Source organism: Carassius carassius, chromosome 5, assembly GCF_963082965.1.
Source record: "Carassius carassius chromosome 5, fCarCar2.1, whole genome shotgun sequence".
Lineage (NCBI taxonomy): Eukaryota > Metazoa > Chordata > Actinopteri > Cypriniformes > Cyprinidae > Carassius > Carassius carassius.
In genome coordinates this window covers 38,614,792-38,640,251 of record NC_081759.1, presented here as the reverse complement: position 1 = coordinate 38,640,251, position 25,460 = coordinate 38,614,792, and the positions used below count along the sequence as shown (strand labels likewise).

Genomic DNA, 25,460 nt, shown 5'->3' with positions numbered 1-25,460 from the left:
GTCAATATATATCACAATATAGTTATTTTTGCTTTAAATAAGGTCTTAAAGATTTCAAAAATTGTTATACTGTACCATAGAAGTATTATAAATCTTGTCACCAGTGTCAGTATTACCAAAAAAATAAATAAAAAATAAAATAAAAATAAAAAACAACTCTAGCTCAATGACGACAAGTAAATAGTCAGGAATAAAATAAGAAACTAACAACCAATAGGACAAAAAAAATTAAATAAATAAAAACACAGAGGAACAAATAAATAAGAAATGCTACATTGTATAAGGTAATCTGCATTTTTTTCCACTGTGTAAAATAAATATACATTTCTTCTTATTAAAGTTACAGATGTTATTTAGTCAAGAGTCAGTGAGAGATTTTCTCTCTATTGTTGTTTGATTAACATGAATGACAGAGAGCAGGAATATTAGACTGCTGTCACTTTAAGAGCTGCCGGATCCAATATGGTGTTGCATGTGTTTTCTTTCTCAGCTGTTTGCCTCCACTTAAGACCTAAAATTACTGTATTTGCAAAGATACTTAAAAAGATGGGCATTTTGATTGCGTTTCAATGGCTTAAAATCATGTTTTTAAACCACAATGCTTAAAAATGCACGCTAACAGAAGTTTTCGTGACCATGTCGCAAAACAACATCACGTGAGAGAAATCACCAAGATGGAGACTAAAGGCCAAAACTTCTACCGGTATATCGCCCACCCCTAGTTAATGCATTTAGGCACACAACATGTTTTAAAAACATGAACATATAAAGAACAAGCAGAAGAAGAAATAATTTGGGATGAGGTTTCAGGTCTTTTATTTTTCACGTTATTCATATGGCTCAGTTTCTGATATTAAGCTCAAAATTATAAATTAAGTTTATTTAAAAAATAAACACATTTTCTTCTTAACAACAGGCAGCAATAACATTAATTAGTGGAAGGCCTGTTCATCTAAAACAACTACAAACACTCAAAACGTTAACACTGAGCTACCAGTCCACTGCACAAACTGTTTGGATTAACCTGATCAGGCTAGACTAAAATATTAGTCTAGAGGAAATAAAAAAGATCTGCAAAGTTAAGAGCTGCCCAAAACACTGAACTGAATTTACAATATGAGGAACTATCTAAAAACACACACACACACACACACACACACACACACATCTAAACCATCACACAGTATCAGTATCTGCTGGTGGAGACTGTTCATCTGCAGTGTATAAAAAATAAAAAAAAAGATGATGTAATTAAATACTGTACTTTGACCACCAAATAACTGATGAAATATGAGGTTAAGTGTAATTAACTGAAAATTTCTTCACTTTATCTTTTTTTTTTAATGCACACTAGAGGTCGACCGATGTGTTTTTCAGGGCCGATGCCGATATCAATTATTACAGATCAAGTAGACAGATCATTTTGAACCAATATGTCTGGTGTAAAAATGAAAATTAATGTCAATATTAAGAATAATAAGTGCTCTGACAAACACTTTCTTTAAATGCTTTTAAATTATTTTATCGGCAAATCAGTTGACCGATATGACCGATAAATTTGAATTATAGCCACCTGATGTATTCAACCGAGATAATTTGACATCTTTATAATTACAAGTTTATTATATCTGTACCTAAACTACGCCTACCAGACCTCATTAACTGAATGTTTTGTACAATAGATTTTTTACACTATATAATTTAACTGAAATTATTTTGATTTTAACATCACTCAAAAACAACGCAACCAAAAAACAAAAACAAAAAAACTAAATGTTTGCATATGAAGAGGTAAAAGCAGTTTTCAGAATAGTGCAAAAAGTCAGGCATTTACTGAATATTTAGTACGTGATTGGCTGCCCTATTGCTGATTCATTTCTGCTCAAATCCTTCTCAATCCACAACATCTCAACTGCCATCTAGTCAAATACACTTTCACAGGTCCACACATATACACATCCTTACACAACCCTTGAGAGCACTTCACGCTTTATCTCATGGCTTCAACCCAAACAACACTGACAACAGACACCTTAAATTAAAAATAACATGCAAATATATCTTAGATTTAAAAAATTACAAGAAAAACTCATGTGACATACAGTAGCTAATAATTACTGATAAAATAATAGCAGGGTTGCATTCCAGGTGGAAATGTGTGGAAGCAGGATCAGTTGTTGTTCTCTTTGGTGGTTATGGTCACAAGTTGTTTGGCAGCTTTGGCGATGTCATAAGCGCACTGGATGACCTGCTGGGTGACCAGCTGTACGTCGGCTGCAGGGCTGCTCTCCAGAAGAGATGCTTTCTTACACTCGCCCTGCAGCCGGTTTGCGCTGGACGTTAACAATCGCAAAGAGCTCCTCACCGTCTCAGAGCGTGGTCTCTGGGAAAATACAGAAACAAATATAAACAAAATACTCTTTTATAGTTAAGTATTATTACACTTATTGTTCACAAGTATAGTTCACACTTCAATATAAAAGTGCGGAGAGAAAGTGCACACCTTTGGGAACAGGGCAGCCATTTCATTCACAGCCACATATATTCTTTCTGCGCAGGGTATAAAGCTATTGAAGGAGAAAATGAGAGATACCGTATTAAAAAGACATCAGAGTTTGAAGAGTGGAAAAAGTGAAGATAACCAGAGCAATCACAGGGTAAAGCTTTAAAGAACTGTTAATTTTTTAACACAATTTTTGAGCCGATGAATGATAAAACCACTGACAGCCAATCAGAAGTGCTTTAAGAAACTTGAGCATTTAAAGTAGCAGATAAGAAAAAAACAACACCACAACCTAATATAGTAATCACTATTGGTGTGTATGGGCCTTATATCTGGACATTTACACTATCATGGTAAATAAAACATATCCTTAATATTGTACCGTATACATATAGTTTTGTGTCTTTAAAAAAAAAAGCCTTTTCATTGAATAGTAGAGATTTTATTCCACTCAGATATATCACAGTTCACAGAAAACTTACAGATATATTAAGAAAATGTGTCTTTCCTTGATTGATTTACAAGTGTTGTAGTAAATGCTGTAAGTGTTACATCGCAAAACTCCACACACAGAAAAACATGCAGATCTGTTTGAAACATTAGCTGTGCAGCAGACATGATGCATCGCCATAGATTTTTAATAGGGTAAAATATCTTTTAACAAATTGAGAAATACCTTTAAAATAACTCGATTTTTGCAATGAAATACAAACCAGTGCAAAACAGAAAGGCCAAAAGTTAGATGGATGTCAGTATAAAGCGTTTCCTAAAAGAAAAACCAAGTGCACCAATGTGAGTTCCTGCAAATAAAGGTGAGCTTTAGAAGACAATGCAAACTGACACAAGCCTTCAGCATAGTAGTAATCATGCCTATTCCATTCATGTTCAGATGAGTGGGTTATGAGGTTATGAAGAGAGAGGTAGAGGTAGACACTGTGCCTGTGAGGCAGGGACAGAGGCCAGAGTACCAGGAGGCAGGGTTGTTGGGGTTGGCTGGGTGGGGAGCTCTTAGGCCGAGGGACTGCGTGGGAGACGGGGGCTTGTCTGCCCAAGGCACCAGTGTGCTGAAACAACCCAAACTGTGTCTAAGTCTGTGGACACTCTCCCTCTGCTCACATGGTGCACTGGTGGGGAAACACACAGATCGGGACCCAAACAGAGAGTGGGCCCCGACAGGACAGACCCCAAATGATGAACACAAACAATTGAGAGTAGACAGAAAATGGAGAAGCTATGAATGGAGAAACTGATTCAACGGATGGGAAAGAAGTGATTTGCATAAACAGGCACTTTCCATGAATACGGTACAAAAAGCCTCACTTGAATCCTCAGAAACAAGTTTGGGGTCAGAAAGACTTTTTCAAAAATAATTAAAAACTTTATTTAGCAAGGACAGTAAATTTATATTGCATACATGTCGAATTTAACATTTACATTACATTTAGTTCCAAAGAAGCAATCAAACCAACAAAAGAACAACAATACATAAGTGCTGCGATAAGTCTTAGCTACCATTTAATAATATATCTTTTTTATAATAACTTAGAAAACAAGTAGATAGAATAGAATACAAATAGAGAACGCTAGTGTCAGAGGGTAATTTTTTTTAATAATAATTAAAAAAAATTCAGATATAAAATGAATTGAGAATGGTAGTGTTAGATATATGTAGATATAGATTATATGTATGTATTATGTTAGATTTCATCTGAAATATCTAAAAATTCTCATACCTAAAAACATTGATTGGTCTCTAATGATTTAAAGGCATAGTCCACCAAAAACATGTCAATTCTTTCATCACCTTCATGTCATTCCAAACTCTGTATGACGATTTCTTTTACAGAACATAAAATAAGAAATTTTCAAAAATGCTGATGATCAAACAGTTTCGGTTCATTGTAACTTTTGTCCCATTGACTTATAACTGTTTGGTCACCAACAATTTTCAAAATATTTTCTTATGTTCTGTAGAAGAAAGAAAGTCATACAGGTCGAGGGCGAGTAAAAGAATAATTTGAGTGTTTTGGTGGACTATCCCTTAATTTGTAACCTACTCATGAAATGTGCAAACAATTTGCATGTGAAATAGTTAAATATGTGGCAGAAGTGAACAAAAGGAAGAAAGGAATGAAATGACATCAGATTTTTGCTGCAATATATGATGATGGATATACACTGACACTGACATCCTCTCACCTCTCATGCTTGTTCTCCTGAGCAGCCCTCAGCAGTTCCTGGATGTTCTTGGTGATCTGCTCAGTTTTACGGATGACGTCTTCAGTGCTGGGCAGACTGGGGTCAGGCTCGCTCTCGTGATCGTCCAGCTCAAGTATAGAGCCGCTCTCTCCCATCCAGCCGCTGCTGCGCAGACGACATCTTCGGCCAAAGCTGCCAGGAGGAAGGAGGGATGAATCATGCTTGATGCCTTAAGGGCATCATCAGTGTGTTTCCTCACTTTACTTGGCTAAAAGCAGATGACTGGCAGTTCTTATTTAAAGAGGGAAACAAGGCTGGTTTTGTTTGCCAGCAGGATTTGAGACAAGTTATTTCAGGTTATAAAAAGGAAACTGGACACATACCCAGAGTCATCCAGATCAGATTCGCTAACTGTGTTATCATAGTCACCATCAGACACACTGCTCTGCTTGTCAAATCTGGAGGCCTAAAGAGAGAGGAAAGGATCCGGTAAAAGAACAGGTGGCACGCAATGAAATCAGCGAAGATCGATATGTCTGCTAGTTCATATTAAACTAATTATCAAATTCAACAATCTGCATTATTGGAATGGTCAGTCAAGTATAAGCAAGCTCTTAGCATTTATTAGATATTTCAGGCAATATACCAAACCCAAACTTTTAAAATAGTGTGTACCGTTCCTTGAATGTACTTTTAAGTCCAGTGGATAGGTAATCTTTTTTTAAGCTATGACCAGTTGATGCAAAAACTAAAGAACAACTTTAAACTGAAAGTAGGTCATGGCTCTGATCAGTGTTTTGCTACACAGTGCAGTAAAGCATTTTCCAGTGAAGATATTTGACAGTCTCACTGAAGCATGATTCACTGTGCTCAAAGATAATGAGGTAATGGGGTCGGATGCCAGCAGCGCTCGGAGTATTGTATCAATTTGTTTTCAGGGCAGCACGGTCATGATGCTTGGAGAACCGCCATATGATGTGGAATAATCTAATTACCGTTCCACTGAACACACTCAACTGTGCATCATCTGTGCATCAGCTCTAAACACATCACCTTGTAGGGACGTAAAATGCACAATGCTTTGTGATGTAATGATCTAACAATAAAAATAAATAAACAATAATAATAATTAACAATAGATTATATTCTCAGCTCTAAAATCCCGATTCTCAATCGTCTTCAAGTGAGGATATACACTACTGTTCAAAAGACTGGGGTCAATGTGATTTTATCTGTTTAGCAGGGATGCTTTAAATTGATATGTTATAAGATTTCAATTTTAAATCAACGCTGATCTTTTGAAATTCCTATTAATCAAAGAATCCTGAAAAAACAAATGCATCAGTAAGACAATATTATTATTATTATTATTATTAATAGTAATATTGTGAAATATAATTACAATTTAAAATAAGTTTTCTCTTAGAATATAATTGTAGAATAAATTTTACTCATGTGATGGCAAAGCTGAATTTTGAGTGCTAATGCTTCCAACAATAATAATAAGACTTATTATTATTATTATTATTATTATTATTATTATTATTATTATTATTTTTCTTGAGCAGCAAATCAGAAAATTAGAATTACTTCAGAAAGGGGGACGTGACAATAATGATTACAATCACAATCACAAAAAAAAATTAAAATATAAAACACATTTTTTTTAATGGTAATATTTCACAATATTACAGCATTTGTGATCAAATAAATGGCCTTAGTGAGCATAAGAGATTTATATACATAATGGGAGTTGAATGGTAATATAGTATTTAAAAACAATTGAAAAATAAATACATTTACTAATAAATTGATTTAAATTGTCAGATCGATGCATTAAAAAAATAGTTTTCACACTAAATATTTACAGATAAAACATGGCTCTTTTTGTGAAAAGATCTAAACACCCATAAACAGGACTCAAAATGCTCAAACACACTCAGCCACAACAGAAACACCAATTTAAAAATTACCGCAATTTGCATGCACACACACACACACACACACACACACACACACACACACACACACGTGTAAACAAGCTAATCCAGCTAATTTACATATTAATATTTCACAGTTGCATATTCTTCTTTCCACTCTCAGCCCAGAGCATGTAGCTTTACAAGACATCTTGAACAGATGTGTGAGCAGCAGCAGTAGCAGCTGAGCAGTGCACCCTGGGAATGAAGACACAATGCATGTGTTATCTATGAGGATGATGGTGATGATGAAGACAGGAATACGTATCAGTTGAAAACAGCAGCCCCTGGAGGGTTGATGGAGGGACTGTTCATGCATGGTGATGCGTGGAGCACAACAGGTGTAAGAGGAAAAGTGATGGATGGGAGTAGAGGAGGAGGGTGGAGAGGAGGAGAAGGGTTCCTGCTGCTTCGCTCTGGTCCCATGAGGAACGTACTTAAGACTTTGTGTACTCTCATCCAGGAAATGGGACGGGGAGGATGAGGAGGAAGGGGAGGGAAGGGGAGGTGGCCACAAACACACTCTTTCTCATCTAAAAAAGGGGTGCAAATAAAACTTAAGAATGAAAGACGCAAAAATAATGCAAAATATTTTAAACAGTTGGCCATAATGCAGAGCCTGGGCTGGAGAACAAGGTGACTTCTGTAAGATGGCATGATGTCGTTAACAGTAACAATCTAACAAAATAGCAGTCAGTCACTAGGAATAATTTAGTAACAGGTTAAATTATTCACCATTAATGTAGAAACTTAAACTTACAATGATCTAAGTTAATATTAATTAATATAAACATAAGTTTAAAAGTTTTTTTTACGTTTTTGAAAAAGTCTTATGTTCACCAAGGTGAAATTGTATAACAATTTAAAATAACTGTTTTCTCCTAGAATACTGTTGTACAATTAATTTTATTCCTGTGATGGCAAAGCTGAATTTTCAGCAGCCACCAGATCCGTCAGAAATTATTTTTCTTATATGCTGATTTGCTGCTCAAGAAAAATATATGTGACCCTGGAGAACAAAAGCAGTCTTAAGTCGCTGGGGTATATTTGTAGCAATAGCCACAAAAAAACAAAAAAACATTGTGTGTCAAAATGATCGATTTTTCTTTTATGTCAAAAATCATTAGGATATTAAGTAAAGATCATTATCCATGAAGATATTTTATAAATTCCCTACCGTAAATATATCAAAACTTCATTTTTGTTTAGTAATATGCATTGCTAAGAATTCATTTGGACAATTCAAAGGTGATTTTCTCAATATTTAGATTTTTTTGCATCCTCAGATTCCAGATTTTCAAATAGTTGTATCTCAGTCAAATATTGTCAAATCGTAATAAACAATACATCAAGGGAAATATTATTTATTCAGCTTTCAGATGATGCATAAATTTCAATTTTAGACAATTGGTTTTGTGGTCAAGGGTCACATATTATTATTATCAATGTCAAAATCAGTTGTTATGCTTAATATTTTTGTGGAAACTATAATACATTTGTTTTCAATATTCACAAAATAACAGAAAGTTAAAAAGAACAGCATTTATTTGAAAGATACATTTTTTGTAACACAAAAAATAAATGTATCATCTTATTTGTTTAAATGCACTCTTTATAAAGGTATCAATATTATTAAAAATTATTAATATTAATAATCACTATTAAGCATTAATTTCTTTAAAAATCATATTACTGACCCCAAACTTTTAACTGGTAGTTACCAATACATTATTAACATTAGAAACTAATATTAGTTATGAATTATGAACAATCATAAAGCAATAGTTTTATAGAGCCCAGCACAAATACAGAGTTAAATAATAATGACTGATGAATAAAGTTTGAATAGCTGCAACATTTACATGCAGTGAAAAAAAAAATCAGTGTCATTCAAATTCAGTAAAAGCAATGCAGAGCCATAGGGTTAAAACATTTTTAATATCAACACTCAAAAGGTCAGTAAAAAAAATGAAGGAAGTGAAAAAGGAACTTGCACTGTAAAAAGACAATAGAAAATAAAATACTGGGCATTTTACATCAAGTCCATACTGCATTTTGAGAGCTAGAGTGACATGCACAAAATATATTTTTATGGTTTAAAACAAACAAACAAAAACACAACAACATTTTTTTTTCCACTGTGGAAAGGTTGTATCCCTAAATACATTTTTATACTTAAAAATAGGTTTAAAATGAGGTACACTGACTTGAAGCATATTGAATTACTCACTTTTTCTCAGTAAACCCTGGTACAACATTATCGGTCACACTGTTATAAAATTGTTTAGTACGCCTTTTTCCTTAGAGCTTGAAATGAAAAATAAAAATTCTATGTACAAACCAATTCACATAAAGCAATGAGAATGAGACTGTGTGACTTATGCACTGAGTTGGCCATAAAGACATGTTTTGTAACTCCCAAATGACTCATGAAACTAAAACAGGAAGCAGAAAATATGGTGAAATATGTGAGTTAACAGGATGCAGAGTGAAGTAATATGTTGTGTAAAAGTGTATTTTGGAAACTCTCATAAAGCAGAGAATTGGAAACCCATCATCAGCATGCTGCAACATTTAAAAAGCAAGGTGAAGAAAAAGAAGGAGAGGAGGCGAGAGACAGCTTTTTACTTACATAGGTTGGGAAGGGTTGCAGGGTGGGGAAGGTCTCCTCAAGATAAGGAGTCTCTCTCCTGGGGAGAAAGGGCTTCAGACCAGAGCCGGTTTCACACATAGACATGGGGCGGCTCGTCTGTGCAGAGAGACGGCGTTTCAGGGCAGAGGAGGAGGAAGAGGAGGAGGGGCTGGAGGGATTGGGGTGGTCAGGGCCGCCGGGGGCCTGATAGGGCTGTTGAGTGAAGACCTGCCGCCTGAGAGAGCTGTTCTCGCTTTGCAGAGACTGCAGCTGAAGAGAAACACGAGTAAGCCAGAGAAACGCAGAGAAAAGCAGAAACTGTAGGAAAGCTGAGCTTACAAGAAATAAATGATGTTCAGTTCAAAATCCTCACCATGAGTGTCGCCTGCTACAGGCCTACAGAATTTTATATTAGCCACGAAAAAAAAAAAAAAAAAGATGAAATCAGTCTTCGCCTTTTCCATTTAAAAAATGTAATTCACTAATAATTGTGTGGATTACTGTAGAACTTTTCATGAAAAAGGTTCTCCTAATGCATATAAGAGTTGTTATTCAAAGAAACCGCACAGCTCCATTGCATATGAAATATATTTATATGTAAATTTTCATCTTAACACTAATGCAAGGCCATCCAGAGTATGGGCATTTTTGTGTATGTGCGGTTTCAGTTGTTACATACATTTTCTCGTAAATTTCGAATAAATTTTAGTACAAACCGTTTTTGCGAATCATGATTAGTTACGAAAATATTTTTATTCAGATTTTATGCACACATTTATTATTATTATTTTTATTTTTTTGCTACTTATAGCTTCTAATACTTAGTTTGATGGAATAGCTTTCAAATCGGGCCTATAAGAAATCAATATAATTAATGCACGTGCTGTCAAACTTTTAATCACGATTAATTGCATCCAAAATAAAAGGTTTGGTTTACACAGAATGTGTGTGTGCACGGTGTATATTTATGATGTTTATTTATAAATACACACATGCATGTATATATTTAAGATAAATATGTTGTGTTTATATATTAAATATATTTATATATAATATACATTTTATGAACATAAATATATACGTGTAAATACATGTAAGTGTTTTCAAAATATATGCTGTATGCGTGTGTGTATTTATATATACATAATAAATATACACAGTACACACACACACACATATATTATGTAAACTAAAACTTTTATTTTGGATGCAATTATCGCAATTAACAGTTTGACAGCACACATTAATACAAATTAGCATAATATCAAAGGATTTCTGCAGGTGTTATAAAAATCCATTTACAAATTAAAATAAATGTTTGATTTAAATAACAAAAAATAAAGTTTTACATATATATTAATACCAGATTAAAATGTTCTATGAAACAAGACATTCATTTAGATCTTATACAAATAATTAACTTTTGTAATTAAGAACAATTATGACGAAAAATCATTCTAATCTTATGGGGAACGTTGAGAAAACCATTATATGGAGTTGCTCAATAAAACAAAACTTCTCAACAGCAAAAAAAAAGTCCAGTTTAGCATGCAGGAGCAGGCAGATGCAATGTCTAGACATGCACACAGAACAAGCGCAAGTTAGACGTGACTACGAATCCACAGGGAGAGAGACAGAGATTCACTCTGCAGCTAAGAGAGAAGCCAAAGTGCTCAAGCACACACGTTGGCAAGGATCAGAAAGAGCATAACAAAAGAGCCTGAAGATGTCACTCATGATAATATGATTCTGGCCATATCAGTTTTCACCCAGTCAGATGTGCAACGAATGTAAAGCCACAGTTTTATCCCACAGATGTCACAAAGGTCTAAATTTTCAAATCACAAAAAAGTATCCATCATTTTTTGTGGGGAATACATATAATCCAAAACCACTTTCACCTCGCAATACATTTTATGCAAAAAGCTAAACAACACAACAAAACTAGTAACATGTTCTTTTATGAGAGTACTGAACAGTCAAAATCATCCATAACCAATTCTTTGAAGTACACTAATCACCACTTTCAACTAGAATTAAATGAGGAATGTAACTTCTTTAAATGCAGGGCCATTTAGGGACGGCCCTCATTTTAAAATATCACTAAACAGTTACAGTGGATTTATGCATGTCTACTTATATTAAACACTTGAGTGAATGTGAGCAAATTCACTCCCAACTAAATTATAATTGATCATCCTGGATTTGTCAATGTGAAATAGTAGGAAATGATGACAGTAAAGGCTCCAAAATCAATTCATAATCAATTTACATTAAATCAATAATTTTAGCTCCGATTTGTATACTGGAAACCCATGCATAAAGCACATACATATATAACACAGTTAAATTAAAATGAGTCATGCTGATGCAAGAGCCAACTTCTAAATAAGGTTTGTGGTTAGGGAGGTTAGCATGCCAACTAATCATCGAATGGCAAACCGTCAGTATGTTTCGGTTTCACGTCTCTAATACTGTATGTCTTTTCCAGTAGTTTAGAGGTCAAGGTCATGCTGCTTATCTGAACACTTGCAGTGGTTACTACAGTTTTATTTTGACAACAGCATTCCAGAGGATCTTAAGAATCGTAATCCTTGTCAATTTTGCCGTCTCGCGTGCGAGAAGAGGTGCATGTGTAGGGGTTAGAGACCAGGAAAGACCAGGGCCTTCAGTGCTCACGGCTGAGTCTCTGGTACCTTTTTCTGCATCAATCTCAGCTCCTCACTCAGATTACTATTGGCCTTCATCAGTTCCTGAATTTTGGCCTCCGAGGCTGAAAGCGCATTTTTTACCTCCAGGAACTCCTGCACAGAAATCGGTCCATCGGACAGATCAGAGTCCAGACTCTGAGGAGAGAAGTAGAAGAGAGCCGACATGTGCGTATCGACGCTGTGATGGCAAGAACGGCACAAGACTAAGTTCCTCATGCTTTACAGGTCTACCTTAGCTCGGTGTGCTTTGCCCACTCGTAAATCAATGTCCGTGTCCTCATCGGACGCCACACTGTCATAGTCTGGCTGGTCCATTTCCTGGCTTTCACTTCCATGACGGCTACCCACGCTTTTGAAGAACACCTCAACATTGTCTGTGAAGACGTAGACACAACAATCATGAAATATCAACAAGGACTTTAAAAGAAATCAACGACTAATGAATGCAGGCTCTACCTTTAGGACTTGAGACTGAATTCCCCTGCTGGCGTCGCTTTGCATCACTTAGAATATCAATCACAAGTGTGGCAAATTCATGAGCGTTAAACCTTGCCAGCTTTTGTCTTCCCTGTAAAAGACATTCAGTAATGATTTTATTGTATTTTAATTATCTGAACAACTAGTTGGTCTTTACATCACTTGGTAACCAGAGATTCAGTGCTGAGAAAAACATTACAGTGATCCAACATGTAAACGACACGACTCCAGTCCAGTTTAATCGAAACCTTCTTGATATTAACACATATAAGCAGCAACAAATCATACTGCAAAACTAACTCTCCAGTTTAACATAACCATTCTGAAATGTCCAGGGATCTCATTTATAAACGTTGCATACGCACAAAATGGACATAATATATGCGTATGCACTTTTCCATGCACATATCGTGATTTATAAAAAAAATTAACTTGGCATAAATAAGGACGCGGACGCAGCGTACAGACATTATAAACCATGCGTACAAACTCCTTTTCATGGAGTGAGAAAAGTAATGAAGTAAACAACGATTTTAAACTCTGTTTTCATGTCGATATACACATTTACATTAAATATTCCACTCGCATTAAAGGAGATTAACACTGACAGATAATTACATAATTTCATTAACAATAAACATTAAATGTTATTTTTTAATGACAGCAAGGAGTGCAATAGTTGCACAATAATTAATCTTCCTCTAAAATAGCTAGAATGTTTATTTTATCAGCAAAACTGCATTCATTTAATATGAAATAATTTAAATTCTATTTGGCCAGTGTAAAAGAATGAGATCATTGGAAATATATCTGAGAACTACTTTAGACAATTTTTTTCTAAAACATAGCAAGGATACTATTTCCCTACTGTCTCTGTGTTAAACATGTTGTCACGTGCATGGGAATTCGCATGGAAAAAAACAAGGCGTTGTAAGCTCCATATATGGTTATTTCGGGGAGGAGTCGAGGTGGAGATGCACATGCGCACAGTCTTCCCCCTGACTGGAATTTACAAAGAGATTTTTGTGCAGGTTCTGGCGTATACATGGTTTTATAAATCTGAAAACGTTTGGGTGTACGCAAAATCTAGCTTTTGTGCCTACGTGAAATTTTAGGATGAAATCTACGGAAAGTTTTATAAATGAGACCCCAGCTTTTAAACTCTTTGTAAAATAAGAAACATAATGACTCCTATAATGATAGCAAGCAATCATGCAACTTTTCACTTCACAAGTTGTTAAGTGATGGACCGGAGTGGTGTGGATTACTTGTGAATTACTGTGATGTTTTTATCAGCTGTTTAAACTCTCATTCTGACGGCACCCATTCACTGCAGAGGATCCACTGGTGAGCAAGTCAAGCAAAGCTAAATTTCTCCAAACCTCAGAAAATGTTTCATTTTTAGGAGAACTATTTCTTGACTATGCCTTAAAATAACAATGGACAAAGGTGCCCACCTGGATGTAGAAACTACTAAAGTACATTTATAGTAATGTCTTTAATTTTATTGTTGAATGGGGATAGGTTATTACAAAATCGCAGCTTTCCCAGTAAGGTGTCGGTGCGTTAAAAGACAGCTTCTCGAAAAAACGAAATAATGCATTATATGCTAAATCTAACATTTGTAGTTTGGTTCTAAGCATCAGTGCGTGACAGTTTTGATTAATTTTGTGACTTCTGTTTCCACATTCGTCTGGCACATTTAAGCTTGTCGCACTTCTAGCTGCAAACACTGCATAAAAGGTGTTATATCAAATGTCACATGTCAAAGTGCAATATCTTTATTTCCTGTTAAAAGGGCTTTAGTGAAAGCATTGCAACTTTCTGTTCAGAACTTGCCTGGTTTCGTGTTGATGAGTACTCTGGGTTTACAGGAAGGAAAGGCACAAATGTTGTCTCCGTTACCAAGGTGCTGTGGTTCTGAGTGGCTAGCCAAACTGCACCAGATACAAAGAAAGTGTTCATCAAAGTTTGCACTCGTATAACTACGTTTTCTGAGTCAGTTCGTGGCATTGTGTTTATTAAATGCAGATCATCTGACCTGCATCTGTCTCTCTTCGATCCACTTCATCGTACACATCCATCGCCAGTTCCTCAAACAAATGATCACTGAGCTGCAATGATATTGGCAGGGTTGCATCACTCATCTGTGCCCTCAATGGCTGTAAAACTGTATTAAGGCATGGCCAGAGCCAGTAAAGATGCCAGTAAAGAGTCTTTTGTATTAATGACTGGCAATGACTAAACAATAAAGATTTGTTTTTTTGTAGATTCATTTTGTAGGTTGCAATAAATCACTTTCAATTAGGGTGACAACAGATAAACCTGAAACACAGTCATTGCCATGTGACCACATTTTAGAAAAGACCATTTAATTCAATATTCTGCTTAACATATCAACTTAAAATAATAAAGCATGAGTTTATTATTTTGCTACAAAAAAGCTACGATGAATTTGGAGGGCCTGATGTATTGCTTGAAGTGAAATAAAAGAAATATAAAGATGACTCACAGACTGCAGCTTTCTTTTTGCAGCTTTTGCGAACTCTGTTAACTCCAGACTGCTATAAAAGGGAAAAAAATGTATATTAGTTTTCTTTGGTTAGCATTATTATAAAAGACTGTAATGACCAAAAATAAACGTGAAATTAAATTCTCAATTGATATTCTCCGTGTAAAATACTTATACATTTCTTTTTCATCAAAGACAGCAAAAAAAGAAATGGCAAGATATTAATGTTAAATTATGTGAACCTTAAAAACCTGTTTGGACAAAACTATTAAACGGCAACATCAAAGAGAGGCGAACGTTTTCAGCGGCGTCAAAATAAAAGTCTGACGCATCTCCTCGAACACTTTGGCAGAGATTTGAAAAATGCCAAATATTGGCCTTGGCAATATATCAGCCAACCACTAATTTAATGAGCAAACCATGATTAAACACATCCCAAAATACTCCTCTAGAAGAAACTTCTATAAAATTGGCCCCAATTCACACAGGAAAACATCAGAATGCATTAGATTGTTACTACCTATCCGCCATCTGTGGTATAATGAAATGCTGTCCATTCTTGTGGTCTGAAAAACAGAATGTATTGACATGGTTTAACATTTTCAATAGACAATCCACTGATAAAGATGCACACTAAAGCAATGAAACACCCCTTTAGCTGACTCCAACATCACTGCGCTAATTCAATTGAGCCTTTTGGCACTCTGAATGCCATAACACATTAAAGTAAGAGTGTGCTATAAATTGGCTTCATCAGCGTCTGCAGCTGGATATCAAAACATCAGTTCTCATCATGATAGCACACCATCGCTCTGCGCTCTGACTCACCAGGCTTCCGCCCACAGAGATAGAAGGCCAGCCTGTCTGTGAGCTCATACTGTATTTCCACCAGTCTGTCTGCCAGGTCCTGATGGCCAGCTTGCCTGAATACAAACAACACAATGACGTTATGACACATGGGTTTTTATTTTTGAACTTTAGGGTACTGTGCCAAATCCTGCCTTCAGTGGTCACGGTCCTTCTCACAGCCTTAATAAAATTTGTACCATTAATAAGGCGTACAGCAGGCTTTCTGAATCATAAAATGACAAACAGGACACCCAACAGATCTGTGGACCAGCGTTGTTGTTGTTATCTAAAATTAAACTATTAAAATGGTAATTGTAATAGTGCTGAAACAAAGTATATAAAAAAAAAAAAAAATTTCCTTGAAGCGATAGTTTATTTCTGTCATATTTACCTACCCTAATGTCTTTCCAAACCTGTATTATTTTTTATTTTTTATGGCATAAAAAAACAACAACATTTAAAATGGTAATAAACAAACAGTTTCCTATTGTGTTTTTTTGTCCATACAGTGGAGGTCACCAACATTCTTCAAAATATCTTTTTCGTCTTCAACAGAATATAAAAAGCCATACAGTTTTGGAATGAAATGTAGGTGAGTAAATAATGACAGAATCTTTATTTTTGGATGGACTATCCCTTTAATCTTGATATTTGTCGGTGAAGGCCCTGTGACAAATCAATGACAATATTCTTTTTAATCACCACATGAATATATAGGAAGTAGTCAATAAATGCAGATTTCAATGCCGAAGTGGGTTTTGATCCTTAATGCATTAGGGATTGATTACCTTGCATAGTGGATGGGCGTTTTGCCGCCGGAGTCAGGAGCACCAGGGTCTGCCCCGTAAACACAGAGAAGCTCAGCCTGGCACACTTGGCCTGCTTTAGCTGCGATGTGCAGCGGGGTGTTCCCTTTCTCCTGTTCAAAGGAGTGCGGAACCATTACAAATGAGTAGTATGTTTAGAAAGCATAACTGAATATAATAACATTAAGGTGAGATCAGAGGTTTTTACCGGGTGGAAGTAATTGGCTTGAGCCCCAAGCGACAGTAACCGCAAACAAGTTTCAAGATTGCCAGTTCTAACGCTGGAGTGAAGTTGCTAAAAATCCAATACAATGTATGTCAACAGAGACATTACAACCAGTCTGATAGAAGACAGATGCATCAGATGAGAACAATAATGCATGTCAAGTCTGAAAAAATTTACCATAATGAATGCATCAAATATTTGAAAGGACTGAATAACAGAAATATCAACCATAAATGTGGGACATGTTCATGTGGGGCAGTCGTGGCATAAAGGATAAAGAGTCAGACTAGTAACCTGAAGGTTCACTATAATGTGTGTGCACATGGATGGGTTAAATGCAGAGCTCAGATTCTGAGGATGGGACACCATACTTGGCCACTCTTAACTTCACTTTAACAATATAAAACAGGTAGCTCTTTCCTTACCTTGCTTAGATCAGCAGCTGCTGTACTGTCATCATCTCGACACGGTAAATGATGGACGAAAGCCAGCATTTCATACTTTGATTTGACAAACTCTGTTTTGTTAGGGCTTTTTGGGTGAGAGAAATAATGGAGTTATTAGAAAGAGCAAGTTAACTTTTTGTCCACATGACCGTTCAAAAGTTTGGGGTTGTTCATTTTGAAAGGTTTTGAAAAAAACTCTCTTATGCTCACCATTGATTCATTTAAAAATACAGTGAAAACCGTAACATTCTGAAACATTTTCACTCAAAATATGTGTGTTTTATTGTACTTTAAAATACAATTTATTAATGTAATGGAAAAGCTGAATTTTCAGCATCATTATTCCAGGCTTCAGTGTTTCTGCTCAAAAAACATTTTGTATTATTATCAACGTTTAAAACATTTGTGCTGCTTAATATTTTCCAGGTTAATTTTAAGCATTTATGTGAAACAGAAATAATTTATAACATTGAAAATGACTTTACTGTCACTTTTGATCAATTAGATGAATAATTTCTGAATAAAGTATTGATTTCTTTCAAAAATATGGATTTTACTGACCCAAAGTTTTGAATGGAGGAGCATACCAAACAAACACTTTTCTATGATGTTTTTTATTACTCACTGGACTTTATCCTGAGGATTGGGTTTGCGTTTCCCGCTGGTGATGGATGACGGGTCCATCAGAGTGTGCTCCCATATTGCATTAGCACCATTGTTGTATAATGTCTGAACCATCTGTGAATGAGAAAGAAATTGAAGACATAAATCACAAGACAAAATTCATTATGACAACATGCTCCTTTAAATATGCTTTGTGAGTCACACTCTGTGTTGGAAGGCCCTCCAGTGAGGTCACACACCAATAAACCACTTTCTTTCAACCATTTAAAAGGCTCCACTGATGGATAAAAAAAAAAAAGAACTGTAATAAGAAAGTGGAAAAATGCACTACACAAGGACAAATAAAGATGAGACTCCTTCTCAAGTTGTTTCACACCCATGAGACTTAGATTAATCTTCGGAACACAAATTGAGATATTTTTAATAACACCTAAAAGAAGTTTATTTCCATCTATTTAATGTTCAGTAGTGTGAGTTACCATGGTGGCAAAACCCGCTCAAAACCAACCCATCTTCTTGAGGCCAAAAACTTAAAAGAGTTTGCTTAAACTAAACGCAAACTTACTTGGGTAAAAACTGAGAGTGGTTTCATGCTACAGGCCACTGGTAACCACAACTTACAAGGTCACTGTCAACAGAAGCCTTGGGCTGAGATATGATCGCTTTATATGATAAACAGATTTACTTTAGGCTTTTATTTACATCTAAACAATGACTGTGTGTGTGTGTGTGTGTGTGTGTGTGTGTGTGTGTGTGTGTGTGTGTGTGTGTGTGATTAAAAAACTGAATTAAACCTGACGAATTATCATGGGTTTGGACATGAGCAAAATGAGCAAATGATGACATTTATGTATGTCTTTGAAATTTCATTTAATCAGTTTTCTCTATTTATAGCCTATTTTATTATTGAAAGTTTTACTTTGTGATAATGAAATTAATTGTATTTTATTTTATATTTTGGCACAAAGTACTTGGCGGACACTTTTCAATAATGAAATGGATAATCAATTTATCATGTTAATTATAATTTGCTTAAATCAAGACTGGGATATACCGGTAATTACCTTCTGATCAGTAAACTTAGTTTTAGCCGTCTATCTAGAGCTGGGGCACTTGTTTCCAGCATCAAACAAGTACTCAACTAGTTTTACACTATGTATTGGACAAGTTAGTTATACAGCATATATATAAGTGGACCAAAATTAGAGATTGAGTAAGGTTCAAAATATACCAACAATACTATAGACATCAACATCAGCCATAACATCGTTTTATATTTACGATTTAGTTTTAATTCAAATGATGCATGTGCTAAGTGAGCGATCATGCAACTTACTGTCAAGTAGCATACCTTTAGTAACTTGTGCATTGTTTATTTACTTGTTATTTACATACTGTATTTGACCAAACTCCAAACTTTCCACTGATATCTGCGAGAAAGGGATATTCACTCGACGATATTCACTCGTTCGTGTATCTGTGCCACCATGCACCCAATCCACTCGTGCACATCAGCTATACAGGCGTTAATACTGAATGTTTAACATTATATTAAAAACTATGTACTTCATCCATAATATGTAGCAACTCCATTCTGCTCTCTGTTGTTGGTGTTTCTTAGACTGGATGCGACACTGTTCACATGCTGTGTGGTGTTGGCGTTTTAATGAGAAAGAGTACAAAAGCGCAGTAACCCCTAATTACTCTAATGTTGTGAATTCTCGGATGAAGTAGGGTGTCATTATAAAAGGTTCCCATGGTGCACACTTGTCTGAGAGTTAGCTCACCTGTAGCTGGGTGGGCGGCCAGGGTGTGTTGGACAAATGGCGCACTTGTGAGTTGTGGCGACCCAGACTGCGATGAACACCGCAGCACTCATCACATATCAGAACTCCTCTGTTCACAGACGCCCAGCGAGGATCTAAGGGATCCCAAGAAAATCAACAGATTCACAGGAAGTAAACAACAGTGTGTCTCAGCAGCGTGTTGTTCCCTGGTCGATATACACAATAACACTAATGGAGCTTTTTGGCTGGTGCATGAGAATGAAAACAGAAACACAATACTTTTAAAAGGCAGATGCAAGAAAGATGCTTGTTACAAGAATGCACTGAAGAAAATGAACTAAAATGCACTTGTCTAATGCCAAACCCAATTCAAATAGTGCACAATCAAATCAACATGAAATGTGACACATTTATACTTCTGGAATTGGTTATATTTTGAAATTACATTTTTTATAAAGTTAACATGCACAAATGAATCATCAGAAATGTGAAACTAGAAAACATGTCTTGATCAAGGTTATTACAGTTAACTAGAACCGTTAAAAAATAGTGTTACCTGAAATAAAATAAACCATCAATGAAATTAAATAAGATATATTACAATATTAAAAACTTATTTTACTTCAGCTAGTTGCCAAGGAAACATGTCTGTTATGTATTATTTACTTTAACATGATGTACACCTGGGCTGCACGATGTGTCTTTTAAGCATCAATATCGCGATGTACGAATCCACGATAGTCACATCGTAGGATGTGCGATGTAGGCTGTCATAGTTAATCTGTTATTCATTAACTGTATGGGCCAGCTGCTCCCCGGCCCTTGACGAATGTGATTCGCGGATTAATTGCACAGCTTAACCATCATAGAGTGAAAGTTTATAATTGACAGGACTGAAAACCACATGCAAGTTTAACAGGGCAGAGAGAGAGGGAGCGCGAGAGAGACAGAGAGCGCGCGAGAGAGAGAGAGAGAGAGAGAGAGAGAGAGAGAGAGCGAGAGAGACAGAGAGAGAGAGAGCGCGCCAGAGAGACAGAGAGAGAGAGAGCGCGAGAGAGACAGAGAGAGAGAGCGCGAGAGAGACAGAGAGAGAGAGCGCGAGAGAGACAGAGAGAGAGAGAGAGAGAGCGCGAGAGAGACAGAGAGAGCGAGAGAGAGAGAGCGCACGCGAGAGACAGAGAGAGAGCGCGCGCGAGAGAGACAGAGAGAGAGAGCGCGCGCGAAAGAGACAGACAGAGAGTACATTAGAAGTACCATCAATGTTTATAGAAATGTATATGGATTTATTTTGCATGTAATTTTTTTTTCTTATGAATATATATGTATTTTTGTTTTGTTTGTTTCTATTCTGCTATGTACAATGCTTTGGCAATATGTACCTTTGTATGTCATGCCAATAAAGCAATATGAATTGAATTGAGAGAGAGAGAGAGAGAGAGAGACAGAGAGAGACAGAGAGAGACAGAGAGAGAGCGAGCCGTTTTCAAACAACACGAGCGCTGTCTTGCTCTCTCTCCCTCGCGCATATGGTGGTGTCGATGTTTAAATCATTTAAAATGAGAATGTAAGTGTGATCACCCCATTTTTGTTTGTAAGAAAAAATATCGCAATATATATCGCAGAAAAATAAAATATCGCAATGTCATTTTTTCCCAATATCGTGCAGCCCTAATGTACACTGAAATACAAAAAATAATTAACACCATAGAGACATTTTAAAAAATTTTAACTGAAAATGACAACAACAACCACACCACAATATTAATAAAACTTAAAATAAAATGGAAAATAAAACAAAAACAAATTAAAATAAGTATTAATAATAATAAAAAAAAACATTATAGTTATAAATATATATATATATAAACTATAATCATAATAGTACCAAAATCCCACTAAAATAAGTCTGGTTTTGATTTCATGGCAGATTAATTTACATTAAAAATAAATGTTTACTTTAAAATGCACTTTTTTATTATTTAAAGTATTTATTTATGTTCCACTATAATAGTCTGATTAACCATTACTGGTCGCAGAGATGCACATCAAATGTAATTATGAGCATTTGATGTTTAATATGTAGTATCAATAGGCATGTGATGTAATGTATGACGAAAACAAAATGCGGTGCTGAGTTCTTCCTTATAAGGTCACAGTAGCAAGGGTTGAATGTCATGCTTTTCTGTACAGCTACACACACTAACTTCCTCTTACATACACATGCCTCAAACCACAACAAATGCTAAGCAGCTGAGCTTTACTTCCAGGGTACGAACAGGTGACTGGGAAACACTGCACAGCTTTACTTTCACTACCTTATTTGAGATTATTTGAGTAGATCATCTACTGCAGTGCAATTATGTGTAAAACTGATTTAACTTCAGATTATACATCAAGTTAAAACGCAATACAGTAACAAAAAACATCTAATTAGTATTGAAAAATTTATGAAATGACCATGTACTGCATATAAATAAAATAAAATGCATTGGCTGCATGGCTGAAAATGATTTTTATAGTATTTTTAAAAGCATAAGCAACAACAGAAGATTGTTTTACCAGCCTAACACATGCGACAGTGGTGAAATTGCAGTGGTGTTATCACTTACTAAGCACATCATATGGTTAGTTGTAAACTGCAACCCATTTTTAGGATACAACCCGCCAGTTGGCCCAAGCCTTTGATTGCTCAGAGATCCCCCACTACTACACTAGACAAACTCAACGACCCAGAGAATCAATGCTGATACATTAACACTTGTCACTGGCACTCGTCCTTCACGGGCGTCCCATACCAAGCCAGTTTTTAATAGAATATGTTATGGTCTCATTCCATCACTGAGTCATGCCCAATCAGTGAAAGTGGGGCCAACCACACTGGAGCTATGACTAATGTGTCTGAGCAGCCCAAGACGTGTTCATATTTGACACATCATACCCCCCCCCCCCCCCCCCCACACTTTTCCTAAGGGCAGATTCTGGCCAACTTGTGATTTCACTTCCTTCAGAAACAACGATGTGAGTCAGCGCTTTCATGTGTCAGAATTCCCCAAGAACAGAGAGTTTTGAGGATTTATTTCCACGCTGATTACAGGCAAATGCTTTTTCTAATTAAATGTTGATTTAAGTTTTTATATTCTTCTTGGGATTATTAAAATTTGAGGCAAAAATGATGAATTATTACATTATTATACATTTATTTCGTTGAAATGGTGCAAAACTCTGTGATTTTTGGTGCATTTGCTATACAAACAAAGTCTGTATATTTTTAGAAAAGGATTAATGGTATTAAAAACAGTCACACTTGTGATCTTTACGATAAAAAAAAACTGGCATTGGAAATGAATGCAAAATACATTTGGGGGGGAGGGGGTGTGCGGGGTTACAATCTACAAATCAGCCATAATAAAGTAGTTATTGATCATGTCTGAACATCCAAATGCAAAACCCAATAAAAGTAAGTAATTATGTCTGAAAATACTCTGAGCGACTAGGAAATACATAAAAGGTATAAATATATTTATACTGAAATATTTATTTCTCCCACCACATGGCCCCAATCTGCCTTCTATGCATTAGATTTTAAATCTAATGCTCTATTGCTCTGTTTCTAACTTAAACAATGTATTAGGCTGTTAGAAAAATTATGTAATTATTTGTATTATTTTATATAGAAATAATTATATTTATTAACATAACAAATGTTACTAAAAATAATATATTCATTTGCTTTAAAAAAAAGTTACGTTTATTTTCTTCAGTCTATTTTGACCTCAGAGGATTGCAAATACAATTCTTATTCCCTAACTTAAGTGAGGAAAGCTAGAGGGATAAATCTAGACTAAAACACATCATTTTACTGCGTCAGGTGGGCAGGCTATTAAAGATCCCCACACTTCAGAAGTCAAGAACCAATTAGGGTTTCACGCCTGCGTGAGAAACATATGATACCACCATTGCATCAGTCTGACAGAAACATAGGCTATCTAAATTAAAAACTGATCCACTGATAAGCAGTGAACAGCCTAGAAGCAAAAGTCACTTCCTTTCAAGCACAGGAAGTATCAAACAACAGCTGCAAAGAGGCCAAGGGCTAGAACCAAGCACCTGGCACAATCATCCTCCCTCCCTCTCCTTTTCTTTCTCTTCCAACCAAGGGTTCCTCTCTTCCCCATCAAGTGCTGCAGAAGCCAAAATAAAACAAAGTGCTGAATGATTAAAATTATTTACCCTAACAACAACTGCCCAATGATACTGAAACGTCTGGTGACTGAGGCCTAACTAATCAAGGGGAATCAATAGAGAAAACTGAACAATGCAACATAAACAAAACACAGGACAAAAAACTAACAATGCTTCATAGTTCAAGCACCAAAATAGATCTTTCTTAAATACAGTACATTTTTTAAATTAACAGCAATATAGGGTTTATGAAATTTTTCTCTATGCATGTCTGCAATTAAATAAATGCATGTTTCGTCTCATTTATAGTCTTTGGAGGTCAAAACTCTGATACGGTTTTTCATCGTGTAATGAGGACAACAATATTATTTGATGTTTTATTTATTTCTTCAGCCTCTCAGAAGTCAGGGCACTGCATGTGTTGTTCAGGGTCACTTGCTAGTAATAAATAGCATTATGTACATTATTTATTACTAACAAGTGACCCTAACCAAAACATGCACTGCCCTAACTTCTCAGACATAGAAGACATAAATAAAATGTCACCATTAAGCAAACTTACACCATCAAGAAACTAGATATTGTAGATGCTTTAACCGGGAATACAGATTGAGGATCAATAGAGTACATTTACCCAAAATAGAGTAGAATATGGTTTGACTGAGACAAACCAGCAACATATCTGTGTATATGTGTCAAAATATATGTGTTTTTGATGTCTAGGTAGACAGCTTAATAGGTTAATGGTAATTTAACCAGTGGCAATGGATCATTATACTCCAAAACACATACATGTATTAATCATTCATATATCCAGTTAGCGTCAAAAAATCCGAATCATAGATTTGTATAGTTAAATGTTATCATTCAGACACTTAATTACGTAATATCATCTGATGCAAGTTAGGTCTTTTATTAAAATTCTTTTTTACCCGGAATATACTCACCAGGACTGCTGCAGTCCGCACAAACTTCGCTATTTCGCAGCCGTTTCGACATCCTCGTCTCCGGGAACCTTGGTATTACCATGTAACTTAACGTTATTATCGACCCAGAATCGTCCACGGATCAATTTAAAGAATGTACCGCTTTGACATGATGAATGAATCCTTTTAAAAGTGTTTTATCACTCGTTTCCGAATAGCACGCGCATACGGAGGAGTTAAATGTGTATGGATGCATCTGCACCGCCTGCTCTATGTGAAATAATGTATGTCTGGCTTTAGCTTGAAATTAGGACAGATGAGTCAGGCAGAGGAGCCTCTGTCATGATGCATTAAAAACTACACTACGGAAATGCTTGCCAGCAACCCATCAGATCGCAGAAGAGTGCCATCTGCCCTCCCAGACCACACATTTGAGTTTACACGGACGATAAATCAACTCTCTAGCGCTGCCTGACACACAGTGGACAGACAGGTCACTGCGACGCGTAACACATTTGATCCATTTATCTATCTATTCACAGGCCGTGAGGAGATTGTATTACGATACATTATATTAGATATGTAATTCTTGTAAATGTAT

The 25,460-nt window shown here is 35.8% G+C and overlaps 1 protein-coding gene across 2 annotated transcripts; it reads right to left on the bottom strand.

Moving 5' to 3' along the window:
• Positions 1-1,598: 1,598 nt before the first annotated feature.
• Positions 1,599-25,328, bottom strand: LOC132141581 (ARF GTPase-activating protein GIT2-like). Of its 2 annotated transcripts, XM_059551229.1 has the most exons (20): positions 24,881-25,328; positions 19,752-19,885; positions 17,966-18,078; positions 17,320-17,425; positions 16,877-16,963; positions 16,651-16,781; positions 15,842-15,936; positions 15,534-15,579; positions 15,014-15,065; positions 14,543-14,615; positions 14,341-14,438; positions 12,481-12,592; positions 12,256-12,398; positions 12,010-12,159; positions 9,314-9,583; positions 5,086-5,168; positions 4,703-4,894; positions 3,472-3,627; positions 2,504-2,567; positions 1,599-2,383 (listed from the first exon to the last, which is right to left on the bottom strand). In XM_059551229.1, exons 1-20 carry the CDS (start codon positions 24,960-24,962, stop codon positions 2,171-2,173), a joined length of 2,400 nt encoding a protein of 799 aa, XP_059407212.1. In that variant the 5' UTR covers positions 24,963-25,328; the 3' UTR covers positions 1,599-2,170. The 2 variants fall into 2 exon arrangements, with proteins under 2 accessions (XP_059407212.1, XP_059407213.1); XM_059551230.1 differs by lacking the exon at positions 3,472-3,627 and having other exon boundaries at positions 24,881-25,325.
• Positions 25,329-25,460: the final 132 nt, after the last annotated feature.

What these genes read in the sequence shown, in the direction of transcription:
- LOC132141581 (XM_059551229.1), bottom strand. Translation starts at nt 24,962, where the DNA reads ATGGTAATACCAAGGTTCCCGGAGACGAGGATGTCGAAACGGCTGCGA. An exon ending in ACGCCCATCCACTATGCAAG is followed by an intron (nt 15,937 to 16,650) that starts GTAATCAATCCC and finishes GTTTGTATTCAG; the next exon opens with GCAAGCTGGCCATCAGGACC. An exon ending in ATACCACAGATGGCGGATAG is followed by an intron (nt 15,066 to 15,533) that starts GTAGTAACAATC and finishes TCCCTTTTATAG; the next exon opens with CAGTCTGGAGTTAACAGAGT.